General features: G+C 44.7%; 1 protein-coding gene across 2 annotated transcripts in view; it reads right to left on the bottom strand.

The window, feature by feature from the left end:
• Positions 1 to 14,088, bottom strand: part of ASTN2 (astrotactin 2) — a 664,383-nt gene that overhangs the window by 387,132 nt on the left and 263,163 nt on the right. For both annotated transcript variants that reach the window (XM_081896297.1, XM_081896298.1), the window contains exon 4: positions 7,180 to 7,329. In XM_081896297.1, coding sequence (XP_081752423.1) covers positions 7,180 to 7,329 — 150 coding nt within the window. The remainder of the gene's footprint in view (positions 1 to 7,179; positions 7,330 to 14,088) is intronic.

Raw genomic sequence — 14,088 nt, 5'->3', positions numbered from 1 at the left:
GCTGCTCTAAAATGTGTATATTTTTACCTGTCGTCAGGGGTTCAGAAGGAGAGACACAGGAGGGGGAGCAAATGGAGAGTGAGGAGGAAGAGGACGAAGGGGGTGCAGGCAGTGACAGTTACCAGAGTCGTGACTCAAGCCTCTCTAGCGAATCGGAGGACTCACAGAAGGGAGCACCGATGGCCAGAGCGAGGGAGGTTCCAGGGGAGAAACCTCAGGAGGGAGGGGCCAGCGGGGAGTCCCTGAGCAGCAGCTGGAAATCGGGACCAGCTTCCCCACCTGAGCGCAGTGGGGAGGGGGAGTCCCAGGAGTCGGGACCAGCGTTCTTGCCACCGGCGGGAGGAGAGGAGGCAGGGTTGGCCACGCCCACATCCGGAAGCGGGGAAACGGTCAGAAGGAAGGTTACCGGCTGGGCGCGCGCGCCAAGTTCAAATGTACAGGCGAGCGGCACAGCAGGGAGTCCGGACAGGGAGCCAGGTCCTAAAGCCCGCCGGAAGGAAGGGTGGAGCTCAGGGGGGTCAGCGTCAGAGGAATCGAGGAAAGAGATAACCCCTGAGGGCAGAAGGACCCAGCGTAGGAAGGAGCAGCGTAGGAGGTGGAGCAAAGCGAGAATCTTAAAGTGGTGTGGCTTTAGCAGCGAGTCAGAGGGGACTTAGCCGATCTAGCGTCAAGACGTGGGGTCTGCGCGCCCCGAGCTTGGAAATGGAAACTAAACTTCAATAAAGACTTTTGTATATAAGATCCACTGGGCGTTGGTCCTCTGTGAGCTGGGACCTAGCGGCAGTCCCTGACACCTGTGTTTTTTTCCCTCTTCCTTTTTTGAATTTTATTTGTAATGTCTTTAGGATGTTGTAAACACGTTACAAACTTCCTTTGAAATATGAAATGGTACATAAATTACCTAAATAGTCAATAGTCAATCAACTTTATTGTATAGCACCAAAGGACTTTACAATGGACGACAGAGAATAGAAAGAAACTTCCATCTAAAATCACACAACGTAACCTGGAGTGGGTTTACAACATAAAAAGAATTTTACAACATTAAAACTTAAGATTGGAGTGCATTCACATAGCTAGAAAGGAGCTTCTTGGCTGCCAGTGCAAACTTGGCTCGCTGGTGTGTATTATATAGATGTTTATCTGCTAAGAGTTCAACTGTCACTTCCTGTGTGGATTGACCTGAAAGCCAATTAAGAATTGGCAATATAATTTTTTCCTCTGGGCATTGTATATAGGGGGCGAATCAGCATGATAGTGTGTGGTGTCCTCTATCTGATTGCATCCATTTACATTTGCAACCCATATGGTGATTTTCCTGATATCTCCCCTCTAAATATGCCTAGGGCATCTGCTGAAATCTTAGTTCTGCGAAGGGTCTCCTTTGTTGTGGGAAGGTCAGAGTCTCAAGGTAATGGGGCCTTGAGTGATTGGTCAGAATTTCCGGGTACAAAGGAAAGTAACAGGCGGCAATGATGGATGCTCGGTCTTGGTTGGCATCCTGCACAAAAATCCAATTTCTAAGGTCATGTGGGTTAAGGGCTAAGTAGTTCTCCATTTGAACTACTGCCTAGCCCTCTGTCCTTAGTTGTTTTAACTAGAACAGCTTAGTAAGAGTATGATCCTCAAAGGCATTTAGCAGGCATCAGTAAATTACCTAAATAAGCAGCTCGTCATTATCATCATCGTTTTTCCAATAACAATAGAAAACAATCTATTTCCTACTGCACAGGAGGAAGATGGGGAGAGAACAAATAAACTGTCATCCCAAAGCTGGTTGATCCCAGCCCTCAGGAAACTGTTGGGAGAATTTCTCCTCACCAATGGAGAACATTTGTTGAAATGGTCCCCAGAATTTTGCCTCCCACAAACAGGATGGAACATTTGGGGAGCCTTTTTTTTTTGCTACCTTAAGCCAGCTGAAGGAAGCGATCATTACACAAGTGCTTTCACTTTGCCCAATGCCATTATTCCCAAATCCATTTATGAGTAATGAAACTCTATTAAGGCAAGACACGCACCTACAATTCTATCCAAAGCCCACAGGGGTTAGGTATGCAGTCAGCTTGACAATGGAAAGCCACTTCCCTCTTTTGTGTGGGTTCCTATAGAAAGGAAGATGATATACCACAGTGGGGAATGCTTGGTGCTCTGCATTTAGATCAGGGGTCAGGTCAGCAAACTTACCATGCCTCAGGCCGGTGTCTCTAGCGCTGATCATGCAGCGGGCCGGAGGGCGGGGAGCACGTGCCCATATGCGTGCGCACACGCTATTTCCGGCGCACTTCCGGGTCAGAGGAGCACCAGAAATAGCTTGTGTGCAAGTGCATGGGCCTCCTCCAACCCGGATGTGCACGGGAAATAATGCTTGTGCATGCACACAAGCTATTTCCAGTGCTCCTCTGACCCGGAAGTGGGGAGCCGCACAGTGCAGTAAGAACGGGCGGCAGCAGTGTGTGGCAGGGGTCGCTGCGGGCCGGATAAATGAGTCCCTCGGGCCTTATCCGGCCCGTGGGCCTTAGTTTGAGGACCCCTGATTTAGACGAAGGGAAGAAGCTCAGCAGCTGGGCACATGCTTTGCAGGAAGGGAGAGAGACTTTCTGTTTATCAGGCAATAGCTTTTCCACTTGCCTCCAGCCCTAGAAGCCTTTCCCAGACCACAACTTCCAGAACAGCAGAAGCAGCCGGGAAGAGTTCAGGGATATTATTTTTATTTTTTATATATATAAATTGTGTGCCCTTGCCTCTCAGTTTGATCCTTTTAGATGGTTTTGTATGTTTTGTGGTATTTTACGTATTGTGATTTGCTGTTCTTTTTATTGCTTATAGGTCAGTAATTCTTTATTGTAATTGTTAAGTATAAACTGTTTAATTATTATTTGCTGTCGATGCAAATATTTGCTGTTTAATTTTACTATTTACTATAAGATTTTAATGGATTATTAAGTATTGCTTTATTTGATGTAAGTTGTTTATTTTAGAGATATTGTGATTTTTTATATTGGATAAGATTGTTACTATTAATTTTATATTGGATAAGATTGTTACTATTGCTTTTATATGTGTTCGCAACCACACAGAGTAGCTGGGGCAACCCAGCCAGATGAGTGGGGTATGTATTAATAATAATAATAATAATTATTATTATTATTATTATTATTATTATTATTATTATTATTATTATTATTATCAACCCCTGATATCATCTCCAAGAAAGGCTGGGAAAAACTCCTACCTGAACTATGAGAAAACCATAGCAAGCCAGTGAAGACAATACTGAACTAAGTCCATATGCCCCCTTTGTGAGCAGGCGGCTTTGCAGGCGGGTCCTGGGCCTCCCTGGTAAACTGACCTATTGCCAGCCGGATCATATGCCTGCCATCAAATTGGCCAATGGTGGCAGGAAGTAGTGGGTGTTCCCCTGGGTGTGGGAACCAACCAAATGTGGACTTTGGTGCCACGCCCAGGGGAAGTTTAAATGCCTGGTCAGCGCAGCTTTTCAGCTCTCTTCATGGGATCGCATTGAGGATTCTTCCAACCTCAATTGCCTTGGTGTTCTGTTGACTGAGCTCAGTTTCTGTGTATTTCATTGTTGCCGCCCTTGCACCACCACCACCACTGCCCCATCTCCTTCTGCAGCTTCACTGACTGCACAGCAGATAGGCATTGGGTAAACCTAGTCTTGGTTGGAGGGGAGGTTGCAGCCTCTGCCTGCCCCTCCACGGGTAAGGGTATCCCGTTAAAAGGATCAGGGAGGAGTGGCTCCTGTCTGGTGCCTAGACGGGGGCTGGGGCTATACCACTCCTCCAACGGGGCCTGCTTGGTGGATGCTCCAATTTGACTTAGGTCATAGGGCATCCCCCCCAACCACTGGCTTCACCCTTAGAAACACTCCCAGCAAACAGGCAGGAGTGATATACGCAGTTGCTTACCACAATCGCTATGGTCAAACCTCTCATCTGTAACCAATAAAGCTGTAGCCTTATTTGATCTCACATCAATATAACGTGTGTTGTCTAGTTATTTACACTTCATGGTACAGGGTGGTCATGGGGTCACTAGGTTACCAGATGTCCCTGTTTCCCAGGGACAGTTCTTAGATTTACAAATCAGTCCCCATACAAAATCCATTGAAGTTGAAACGTGTCCCCAGATTCATTGAAAAAAATCTGGTAACCTTAACCTTGACATGCAAATAGTCAATGCTTTGAGACCCAATAGGTACTGCTCCGGCGGGAAGGTAAATGGCATTTCAGTGCGCTGCTCTGGTTCGCCAGAAGCAGCTTAATCATGCTGGCCACATGACCCGGAAGCTGAACACCAGCTCCCTCAGCCAATAAAGCGAGATGAGCGCCGCAACCCCAGACTCGGCCACAACTGGACCTAATGGTTCAGGGGTTCCTATACATTTACCTTTATAATGTGACCTCCTATGTTTCTGTGGGAGTTCTGCCCAATGAAATTCAGGTTTGGAGGCGGATGAAGGAATCCAACCATCAGAGTATAATTACTGTTCTTCACCAGGTACAGCAAACTAGAGGTTTTTCTTAGGATGTTTTCTCATTGCTTCCATTGTGTGTCTAGAAATTTTAAGGCTTAGGACTTAATTTTAATTAGCGAAAATGCAAAAGCATTGATGTGCAAACAGTTCACACATCAAGTTTAGGATCCCCTAGCCAGGTTACGTTAACAGCATTTTAGTTTTAATCCCTGTTGATTATTATGAATGGTTTGCCTTTATTATTACTGTTCTCATTGTTTATTCTTTGATGTGGCTTTTATCATATTGCTGTTTTTCTGAGGCTTTTAATGGATGTAAGCTGCTTCTGAGCAAGTTGGAAGAGTTGGAGAAGGTGAAAAAAGCAGAGCACAAAAAACACCGTAAATAAATAAGCATTATTATTTAAATAAATATTATTATATGATGAACACGCGAGCAGGATTTGAACTATGAGCAACAGAAGGGATTAAAGATTATAGTAGTTTTGTTAAGGTTTAAGAGATAGGAAACAGGGTGCAGCAGAGGGAAAGAAATAGGAACACCGTGGAAAAGGGTGTGCGGAATTTATTTTTTTAAAAAAGTTTTTAATTATGTATTGAAATATATGTGAAATTTTGGAAAACTTAATTAAAGAGCTAAATAAATAAGCAAGCAGGTAGGCAGGCAGGCAAGCAGTACAAAGTCTAGCAACATCAACCCCACCATGCAGATGACCACAGTGCCTGCAGACAGGTTGTGCATCCATAGCAGTGATGCTATGGAGGAAGGACTGCTGGGAGGAGCACAGAGAGAAGAAACGCCATGGTGGATCTTCAGCAGAAAAACTGGATACTTTCATCTGCCCCAGTTGCAGCAAAATATGCCTCTCCTGTATCAGCCTCTGCAACCACAGCAGATGCTGCAACCTTCCAACAGTTTTACTTTACCCTCAAAGGAACACTCCTCCAGTGTCTCCCAGGACAGAAGGATGCCAAAGTACATTCATATTTCTTTTTAAAAATGCACAGTGGGAAGTGCACCAAGCAGTCAACAACCAATGAGGAAGTCATTCAGGATGTGTCCTCTACTGGGTAAACATTTATTACAGTGGTACCTCAGGTTACAGACGCTTCAGGTTACAGACTCCGCTAACCCAGAAATAGTACCTCGGGCTAAGAACTTTGCTTCAGGATGAGAACAGAAATCGTGCTCCGGCGGCACGGCAGCAGTGGGAGGCCCCATTAGCTAAAGTGGTGCCTCAGGTTAAGAAAAGTTTCAGGTTAAGAATGGACCTCCGGAACAAATTAAGTTCTTAACCCGAGGTACCACTGTATTTATTTAATCTGTATCATGTCCCCCCCCCCCCCGAAGGAGCCCAGTGCAGCAAGTACATACATCATTTGAAAATAAATAAAACAAATAAAACATTTTAAAGACAATTACAATTAAAAACAGTGATGGTTTTAAACATTATTTCATCTCGTTTTCTCAGGGTTGCCAGGAACATTATTCTGGGTAAACATGGTTAACATAAATGTTTTCAGATCCACTGAACAGGCCCTCTTACGCATCAAGACCAATTGCTATGAGGAGGTAGGGATAGCTATGAGGAGGTAGGGATAGTATACATTACTAGCAGAAAATCTTAAAAACTTGGATTAAGTTGGCATTCCAGTGACATTTTGAGGATGGTTTTACTTTCAAGAGTCAAGTCATGTTAAGTCAAAAAATGTCTGTTGCTTAACTGGACAGCATCTGAGTCATGCCATCACTGACCAGGGGAAATAACAGTATGGGAAGCCCTAGGCTGGGGTCTTCAGATGACTGATGTAGAAAATAATATCATTTTCACCTGCTAACCAATGTGAGTGCATATGTTTGAAATGGCTGTAACATAGAGAAGGTAAAGCAATGTAACTGATACTCTGGGGGGGGGGAGGTTTGAAAGAAGTTGACCACAGTTGCTGCAGCCAGAGTTTTCATAACTGTGTGTGAAACATTACAAGTTAAGTAGAATTAGGAAGCTACCAAACCACAGAAACCATGAGAACAAATGCTAATGATTTTTTCACATGCCTCTAATAGGCACCAATACATATGACTTTAAAAGGATAGTAGGAAATGTCATATCGGTGGATATGAGTCATAATGGTTGGTTGCATGCAACCTTACATGATCAGAGACAACACACTTCTAATTATCCATTTCTGGGGAACAACAGCAGGAGACAGCTGTGGTGCACTTATCCTACTCCCAGGCTTTCCAGAGGCATCTGGTAGGCCGCAGTGAGAAAGAGGGTATTTAAAATAGGTAAGTACAGAAGAACTCTTCTTATGTTCACCCCTGGAAGATTCTCAATTGCCTCTGACAAATTACCCTGATACTTGGAGCACTAAATCCTAAGACACATTAGCGGAGCACAAGAGGTGCAGGACCGTATCCTGGATATATTAGTGTACACAAGTTCCATTTCCCTAACCCATGATGACTATGGAAGTGTTAGAGGAAATTTGCATGAGGATTTCCTTATGCAGCCTTTTGTACAGGTACATACCAGAAACAGCATCATTGCCAAAAAGAAGCATGCCCAAGCCCCTGAGTTTGACTGAGCAAAAAAAAAAGGATAGCACATAAGAAATGAGGTAGAGGAAGGATGAGAGTGGGGAAATGATTCAATATTCCAAACGTTGTGAAATTACCTCTGGGCCGGTTCCTGCGTTTTCGCCTCCCAACTGAAGAGCTGCGAAGTGCTGGCTGCAGATGGCCTATCTCGATTGGTGTATTGGTTCGGAAACTCTCCTTGAACTTCTGCATCAGGGACTCCACTGTTTCTTGCGTCACCTCTGTAGCTGCAAGTTGGTGGTGAGGGGACAATAAGGAATTGAACAGTTAAAGAGCTCATGCGGAGATATTCTGCAACCCATCACATTCAATGTTACTCCTACTTAGAGAAGAAAAAAAATCAAAATTATGGGCATGACTAACATAGGTCCATTAATTTCCAGGAGTCTGTTCTTAGTTGGCTATAACCTGATCCCTTTAGAGCAGTGTTACCAGTAGGAGAGGCATGTAAGGGCCTCAGGAAAAGCTTGATATCTATCAACCTCTACTATAAACACCTTCAACAAGAACCAAACTTGAAGACAAATGGCTTGAACTCCAAGGAAAGACCATTTATCGTAAAGGTAAAGGATCCATGGATGGTTAAGTCCAGTATACAACATTACAGAGGCTTCGCGTTGTCATTCCCACCAACACTGAAAAGCCCAGGTATTAATTACTAGATGAGCTATGATTTTTCTTTTCCTTCCTTCCTTCCTTTAACACCCTATTTGGTTCATTAACCCACTTCCAGTGGGAAATGCCAGCACTGGTTGCTGTATGTCTGCCATGACATGAAGACTCAATGCTGAATTCAATCTGTGGTGACATGGGGAAGTGACTGACTTGCTATGGGCTGAAGCAAATTCTGTTTTTGCAAGACAAAATCTTCCTGGGCTGCTTTTCATTCCTTTATTTTTTTAATCATTCAGTATTCTAGCCCAAACTTGCCCTAATGTAGAATTTGCCTACTGTTCTGAATGGTTAAATTCATCCAACGTAGTACCTTGGTTTAAGATGCCAAGATAGTCCCAGGGCTTTCCCCCTCCTTTTCCTTTTTAAGTATTAACCCTGATGGCCTGCCTTGGCCCAGAGATGCATTAGATAGGAATAGCACTTGGAGGTTATTTGGACACCTGGGGCATTTGGTATCTGGAAAGGCTGCAGCCCAAAGATTTAATTCTCATTCCAGCATGAAGCAGAGTGTGTTTTTAACAGGACACACCGGGGTGTCAGTGTAGATTGGCAAAAGTGTAAAGTGAAGTAGGATATACCAAGGTAGAAAGAGCTACTCCCCCTCAGGACATGGGGAAATGCAATTCTTATTTAAGGACCGAGTCTTCCCTTTCCCCTCACCTTGCACTGCATTAGGAGGGACCCCTGTTTCTGGAAGAGCAACTGACATCATTGAGCAAGAAAATGTGTGGAAAGCAGCAAAAAGGTCACAGAGGAGAAAATAGAAAGCATCAGGAGGAAAAGTTAGAAGGAGAAAGGCAGAGCAGCCCCTCATTTGTCAGGCCTTTGATGCCACCACGGCTAGGATGTGTAATTTCACACTTGGACTATGGGCAGCAGGATCTATAAGATGTCTCTAATAACATCAGGTTACTGGACATGCTGCAGATTTGCTCTGCCTTTGAAGGGTATCCCTGGTGCCTGAGATAATGGACCTACATTTCCCAGATAGTAGCTTTTAAGAGCTCCAGGATTCATCCAAAGACTTATCAGCACTGACAGAACCAGCTCTGGAAGGTGACGATATGAAGCCGTCAGGTGATGGTAATTCCACGCAGAGGCGTATCCAGGGACTGGCAAAACTGGCCTCTGCTGGGGCACAGGTCCAGGGTGAGCCACAAAAATCACCTTTCAGACTATGAGTGGCATAGCATATATCGTATGTATGTGGCAAGGTGATGCCACTGTCGTAGCAAGATCAAATGCGAATGTGTGGGGGGGGGACTTCTCACACAGCAGCACAAGACGTGTGTCAAAGTGATTTGGAGCGGGGGAGCTGCTACAGCTCCTTGCAAAGGGCACAAGGGGTCCTAGGTAGGCCTCTGACTCAGTGAAGGTGGAGCCATCATCCACAACTGTCACTGCCCTCTCCACATTTCATTGCTGGTTTAGATTTCTTTAGTTCCATCCTGCCCTTCCTCCAAGGAGCTCAAAGTGACAGGCACAGTTCTCATAACAACCACATGACGTGGGTTAGGCTGAGAAAAAGCGCCTCCCACCCCCGCTATCCCAAACCACCAGTGAGGTTTATGGTTGAATGGAGACTTGAACCTGTATCACTACAGTCCTAGCTCAACATACAAACCACTACTACATCAAACTGGATTCACGGGATGGTAGGAGCGAGGGAAGCCTGTGTTTATGAAACATCTGCAGTAAAAGCATCTTAATAATAGTCAGGAAATTATGGTGCACTTCTGTGAAACCATAGGTCAATGGTACTGGCTTTCCTGCAGAAACCCCCAGATTCAATCCCCAACCTCTCCACTTTAAATGGTTATCAGGTGGCAAGGCTAAGTTGCCTACATGGAACCTTGGAGATACACACACACCAGCCTGTGAAATTAGTGTGAAAGTTACACAGCTTACAAAACAAACAGTACCAAACTAGATGGACCTACTTATAAGCCAGCTTTTTTCTCATTGATCTTTGATGTAACACTGGGTTAGTTAACATGATGCCCTCTACATGTTTTGAAGCATAGCTCCCTTCATCCCTGAGCAGAGGCCTCGGTGGCTGAAGCTGGTGGAAGTAGGAGTTCAGTTACTTCTGGGAGGGTGCAGTGTTGACTACCCTGACCTGGCAATGTGCTGGCTCTCATCTGACAGTTAGAAGGGGGTATTTTTAATATGATAAAAATGTGTGTTTTTGTGTCTACACAATGTTCCAATTTTACATTTTTTTCCTGGTTGCATAGCTTGTGTATAATAAGTCACTCATCCCACTTAAACTACTGCAGAACAAATTGATAGGTTTCTGTTTTGTGTTTGTGTGTGTTTGTGTATGTTTCCCCATTCTCAACAAACACAGTGAACTAACACATTAAAGGTAAAGGTAAAGGGACCCCTGACCATTAGGTCCAGTTGTGACCGACTCTGGGGTTGCGGCGCTCATCTCACTTTACTGGCCAAGGGAGCCGGGTACAGCTTCTGGGTCATGTGGCCAGCATGACTAAGCTGCTTCTGGCGAACCAGAGCAGCGCACGGAAACGCCGTTTACCTTCCCACCGGAGTGGTACCTATTTATCTACTTGCACTTTGACGTGCTTTCTAACTGCTAGGTTGGCAGGATCAGGGACCGAGCAACAGGAGCTCACCCCATTGCGGGGATTCGAACCGCCGACCTTCTAATCAGCAGGCCCTAGGCTCTGCAGTTTAACCCACAGCGCCACCTGCATCCCTCTTGAACTAACACATTAATAGGAGGTAAACTACTATAGTTGTTCTATACACATAACTTGGAATTATGTTTGACTAAAATGCATGGATTTTATTTTCAAGTAAATGTGTTGAGGTGCCAGTGAACTATTTTAGGGGCCAATTAACAGTTTCAGCTGCTAAAAGTCATTCTAATATAATCCCTCTGAGGAGAAGGGTAGTTTCTGGTCTTGCTAAGGAGGCCATTTCAAAGCCTGAGGGCAATTGAAGTGGATACTTTTCCCATTTGCAGTTGAAGTATTTTAACCTTGTCTAAGGAGAGTGTACAGAGCAAGCCTTGGATCGACTGACTATAAGCAGTGTGAATTCTCACAGGATGTCAGTTCTAGGTCATGAAAGATTCTACTTGTAAGCATCAGCAACCTGAATTAGGTCCAAGAGTTCACAGGCAGCAATAGTACAGCTGCTGAAGAACAGAAGGACACTGTCACCTCTTGATAGTCATTCAGAACCACCGGTAACTTTTGAGTTATCCTTAATGGTAGCCTGGTGCATACTGCATTACAGAAAAGCTTTTCAGGATGAAAATGCTGGAAAATGCTTTGAAGGAATAGTCACTCTAAGGGGTTGCAAAGGTATGCAGGAATCCAGTGACTTCAGAAGCCTCTGAATAGAGACAATACACCAAATATAACTGATCAAATATTTACCTGGCCATAGCCTGCTTATTTAGGTGCATCACCAGGTCCCAAACTTGTTAGGATGGGCACAAAAGGATATCCAGAGCTACTGTCCTACATGGGTTTCCTGAGAAGGGTCATAGCTCAGTGGTAGAGCACCTGCCTTGCAAACAGAAGGTCCCAAATACAGTGGTACCTCGGGTTACATATGCTTCAGGTTACATATGCTTCAGGTTACAGACTCTGCTAACCCAGAAATAGTACCTTGGGTTAAGAATTTTGCTTCAGGATGAGAACAGAAATCGTGCTCCGGCAGCACAGCGGCAGCAGGAGGCCCCATTAGCTAAAGTGGTCCTTCAGATTAAGAATGGACCTCAGGAACGAATTAAGTACTTAACTCGAGGTACCACTGTACAATCTCCAGGTAGGGCTGGAATGTCCCCTGCCTGAACCCATGGAAAGCTGCTGCCAGTCAGTGTAGACAGCACTGACGTAGATGGATTAGTGGTCTGACTCAGTATAAGGCAGCTTCCTATGTGCCCAGTGGGATGCTAGGGTCCTCCTTTGAAGAGGACTCCTCTAGCGGGGGTATGACAACAGCCCTCTTTCTGAAGGTGCTGCCAATTTTAGGGCTGCCTGGTTAAAGTCTGGTTAACAGGTAAAGGACCCTAAGAAGGGAGAATGAGGTGTGTATCAAGAATGCCCATTTAGCAGTGAGCACCTGGCAGCAGTCTGAGCAGACACACAGGTCACATCCTTCTATTTAAATTGTAGACATCATTTCTAAATTTGAATCAACACATATACATTAGTGCACACAAACTTCATGAAGAACCGTGTTGTCTTTTGTCCTCTTTCTGGAGACAAAGCTTAAGCTAGTTGGACTAATTTTCTGACTCTGTATAAGGTAGCTTCCATTGTTCCTAACTCTAGATGCACTTTGCCCTCTGATACAACTGTGGAAGTGGGGGAAAGGCTGTCCCACTGTCAGCCTTGCAGGGAATACCCCTGGCAACACGTCTTCCACCTGGGTGTCACCACCCACTCCTTGTTAGCATAAACCAGAGCAACTGAGCTAACCACAGCTTGCTGCTTATTTAACTGGTGATAAAGGGGCTAGAAGCTGAGCCCACAGCCTCCAGATAATCAAACATCAACCCATTTTCATTTTCCACTTAAATTATAAAAGCCTGGAGTAACAGCCTAGGCAAGTGTGACAGGAAGTTTATCCCCTGGGTGGCACCGGAATGCAGCCAACTCTAAATGCCAAACTAATCAAGTTTTATGAAAGGACACTATAAATAGGAGAAAGCCTGTGAGTATGTGTGATAAACAACCTAGCTTACTGGTAAGCCTGATTCCACACTGTGCAGCCTAACAGAGCATCAAAGTTGCATTGCGTCACGGTCACTTTGGTGTTTCATAGAGTCTCCTGAGATGGTTGATCAGAGGCTGAGGGAAATATTTCATGTGTTATGATTGCTAATCAGGAGAGTAATGAGTGACAGCCGAGGGGCTAACTGCCAGTGGGGTGGATTACCTAAGGACAGGTGTATGGCACACACAGGCGAACAATACCTGAGGAAAGAGATGGTGTAAGCTAGAAATTACTCTAAGAAGATAAGAAATCGGAAGGACAGGTGCATCTGGGGTGGGGTATCATTTCTTACTATATGCGTATGTAGATTTAAAAGAACATTGCTGGTGCAAGATATTGAAGGATTTGTGAAGTGGCATTCATAATTCAGCTTCCACCAGCAGGCAAACCCACTGAGCACCCCTGCTGGGGTTTCTTGGATGGGAAGAATGTGGACACTACTGCTTTCTCTGTGCTTCAACATCTTATGACTACTCCAACAGAACCACAAACTGCCAATGGCCCTGAAGAATCAAATAGATCCCCCTTCTCATCCACTACCCACCACCCACTCCAAAGCATGTGTGAGATATTTATGCTTCCTTTGCTGAAGAAAGGAACAGGTAGGCCTACTGTAATATTGTTAGATGCGCATAATGCAGCAAAGCAATAATAAAAAATAACCAAACCTGATTGTGTATCGTAGCAACCTGCTAGATACCGATAGCTTTGGAAAGTGGTTTTGGTCTCCAGTCAGTTTTTAGATAAGCCAATTGAATTGGATTATAAACAAGGCAGGATAATGTTCTCTCCAGGGACCCTCTTTCGTCTCCTTCCCCAGCTCCCAGGCTGATCCAGCGGACTGATTTAAAACAAGTACATCAGTCTGCCTAGCTTAGAGAAGCCAAGGCGGTGGAGGGGGGAGAATTCTATGCAAAAAAATGTATCATCCGCTGCATTAAAAGGCTCCACACACACCCCACTTCAAATTCAGTTTTGTCTCCAACCCACTGCGCTTTGCAGGATAAAAAATGAATGCATTGCATATCCACACACAATTGTAAATTCATTGTGGGGGCAGGGAGGAAGTAAGAGTAAAATGATGCTTTGTCAGTGATACAGTTTGCCTCTGAGGGGAACTGAACAAATGTACTTTTTCTCCTTCATATATTTATGAGATCCCTCCCCTCCCTAGATGCTTCCCCCTTCATTGGTTCTGGGCACTGTGCCAACAGCAGCCCTTATCTGGCACTAGGCAGGAGGAGATGCAGCAGTGTGAGGGGGGGGGACACCCCTCGATAGAATCACAAGTTTTTTCACTAGTTTAACAAATTGGGGAGGGGGGAGTCTCGGGTTCTTAATAAAGCTCATAGAAATCCACTGCAACAGTTGTGCTAGCAAAAACTCATTACCAGCAACCAACTCTTGAGCAATCATGTTTCACGGGTGTAAAAAGTTTAGCCAGTGGAGCAAGTATATCACTATGTGACCTTAACTTACTGGATACAAATTATTATTACTATTATTATCATTTATACTTGATGACCTTCCACATATCTGAAGGCATTGTACAGAAC

This window comes from Podarcis melisellensis, assembly GCF_964234715.1.
Source record: "Podarcis melisellensis genome assembly, chromosome: Z".
Classification (NCBI taxonomy): domain Eukaryota; kingdom Metazoa; phylum Chordata; class Lepidosauria; order Squamata; family Lacertidae; genus Podarcis; species Podarcis melisellensis.
Note: the sequence above shows the minus strand (reverse complement) of the source record. Positions and strands in the feature narration are given on the sequence as shown.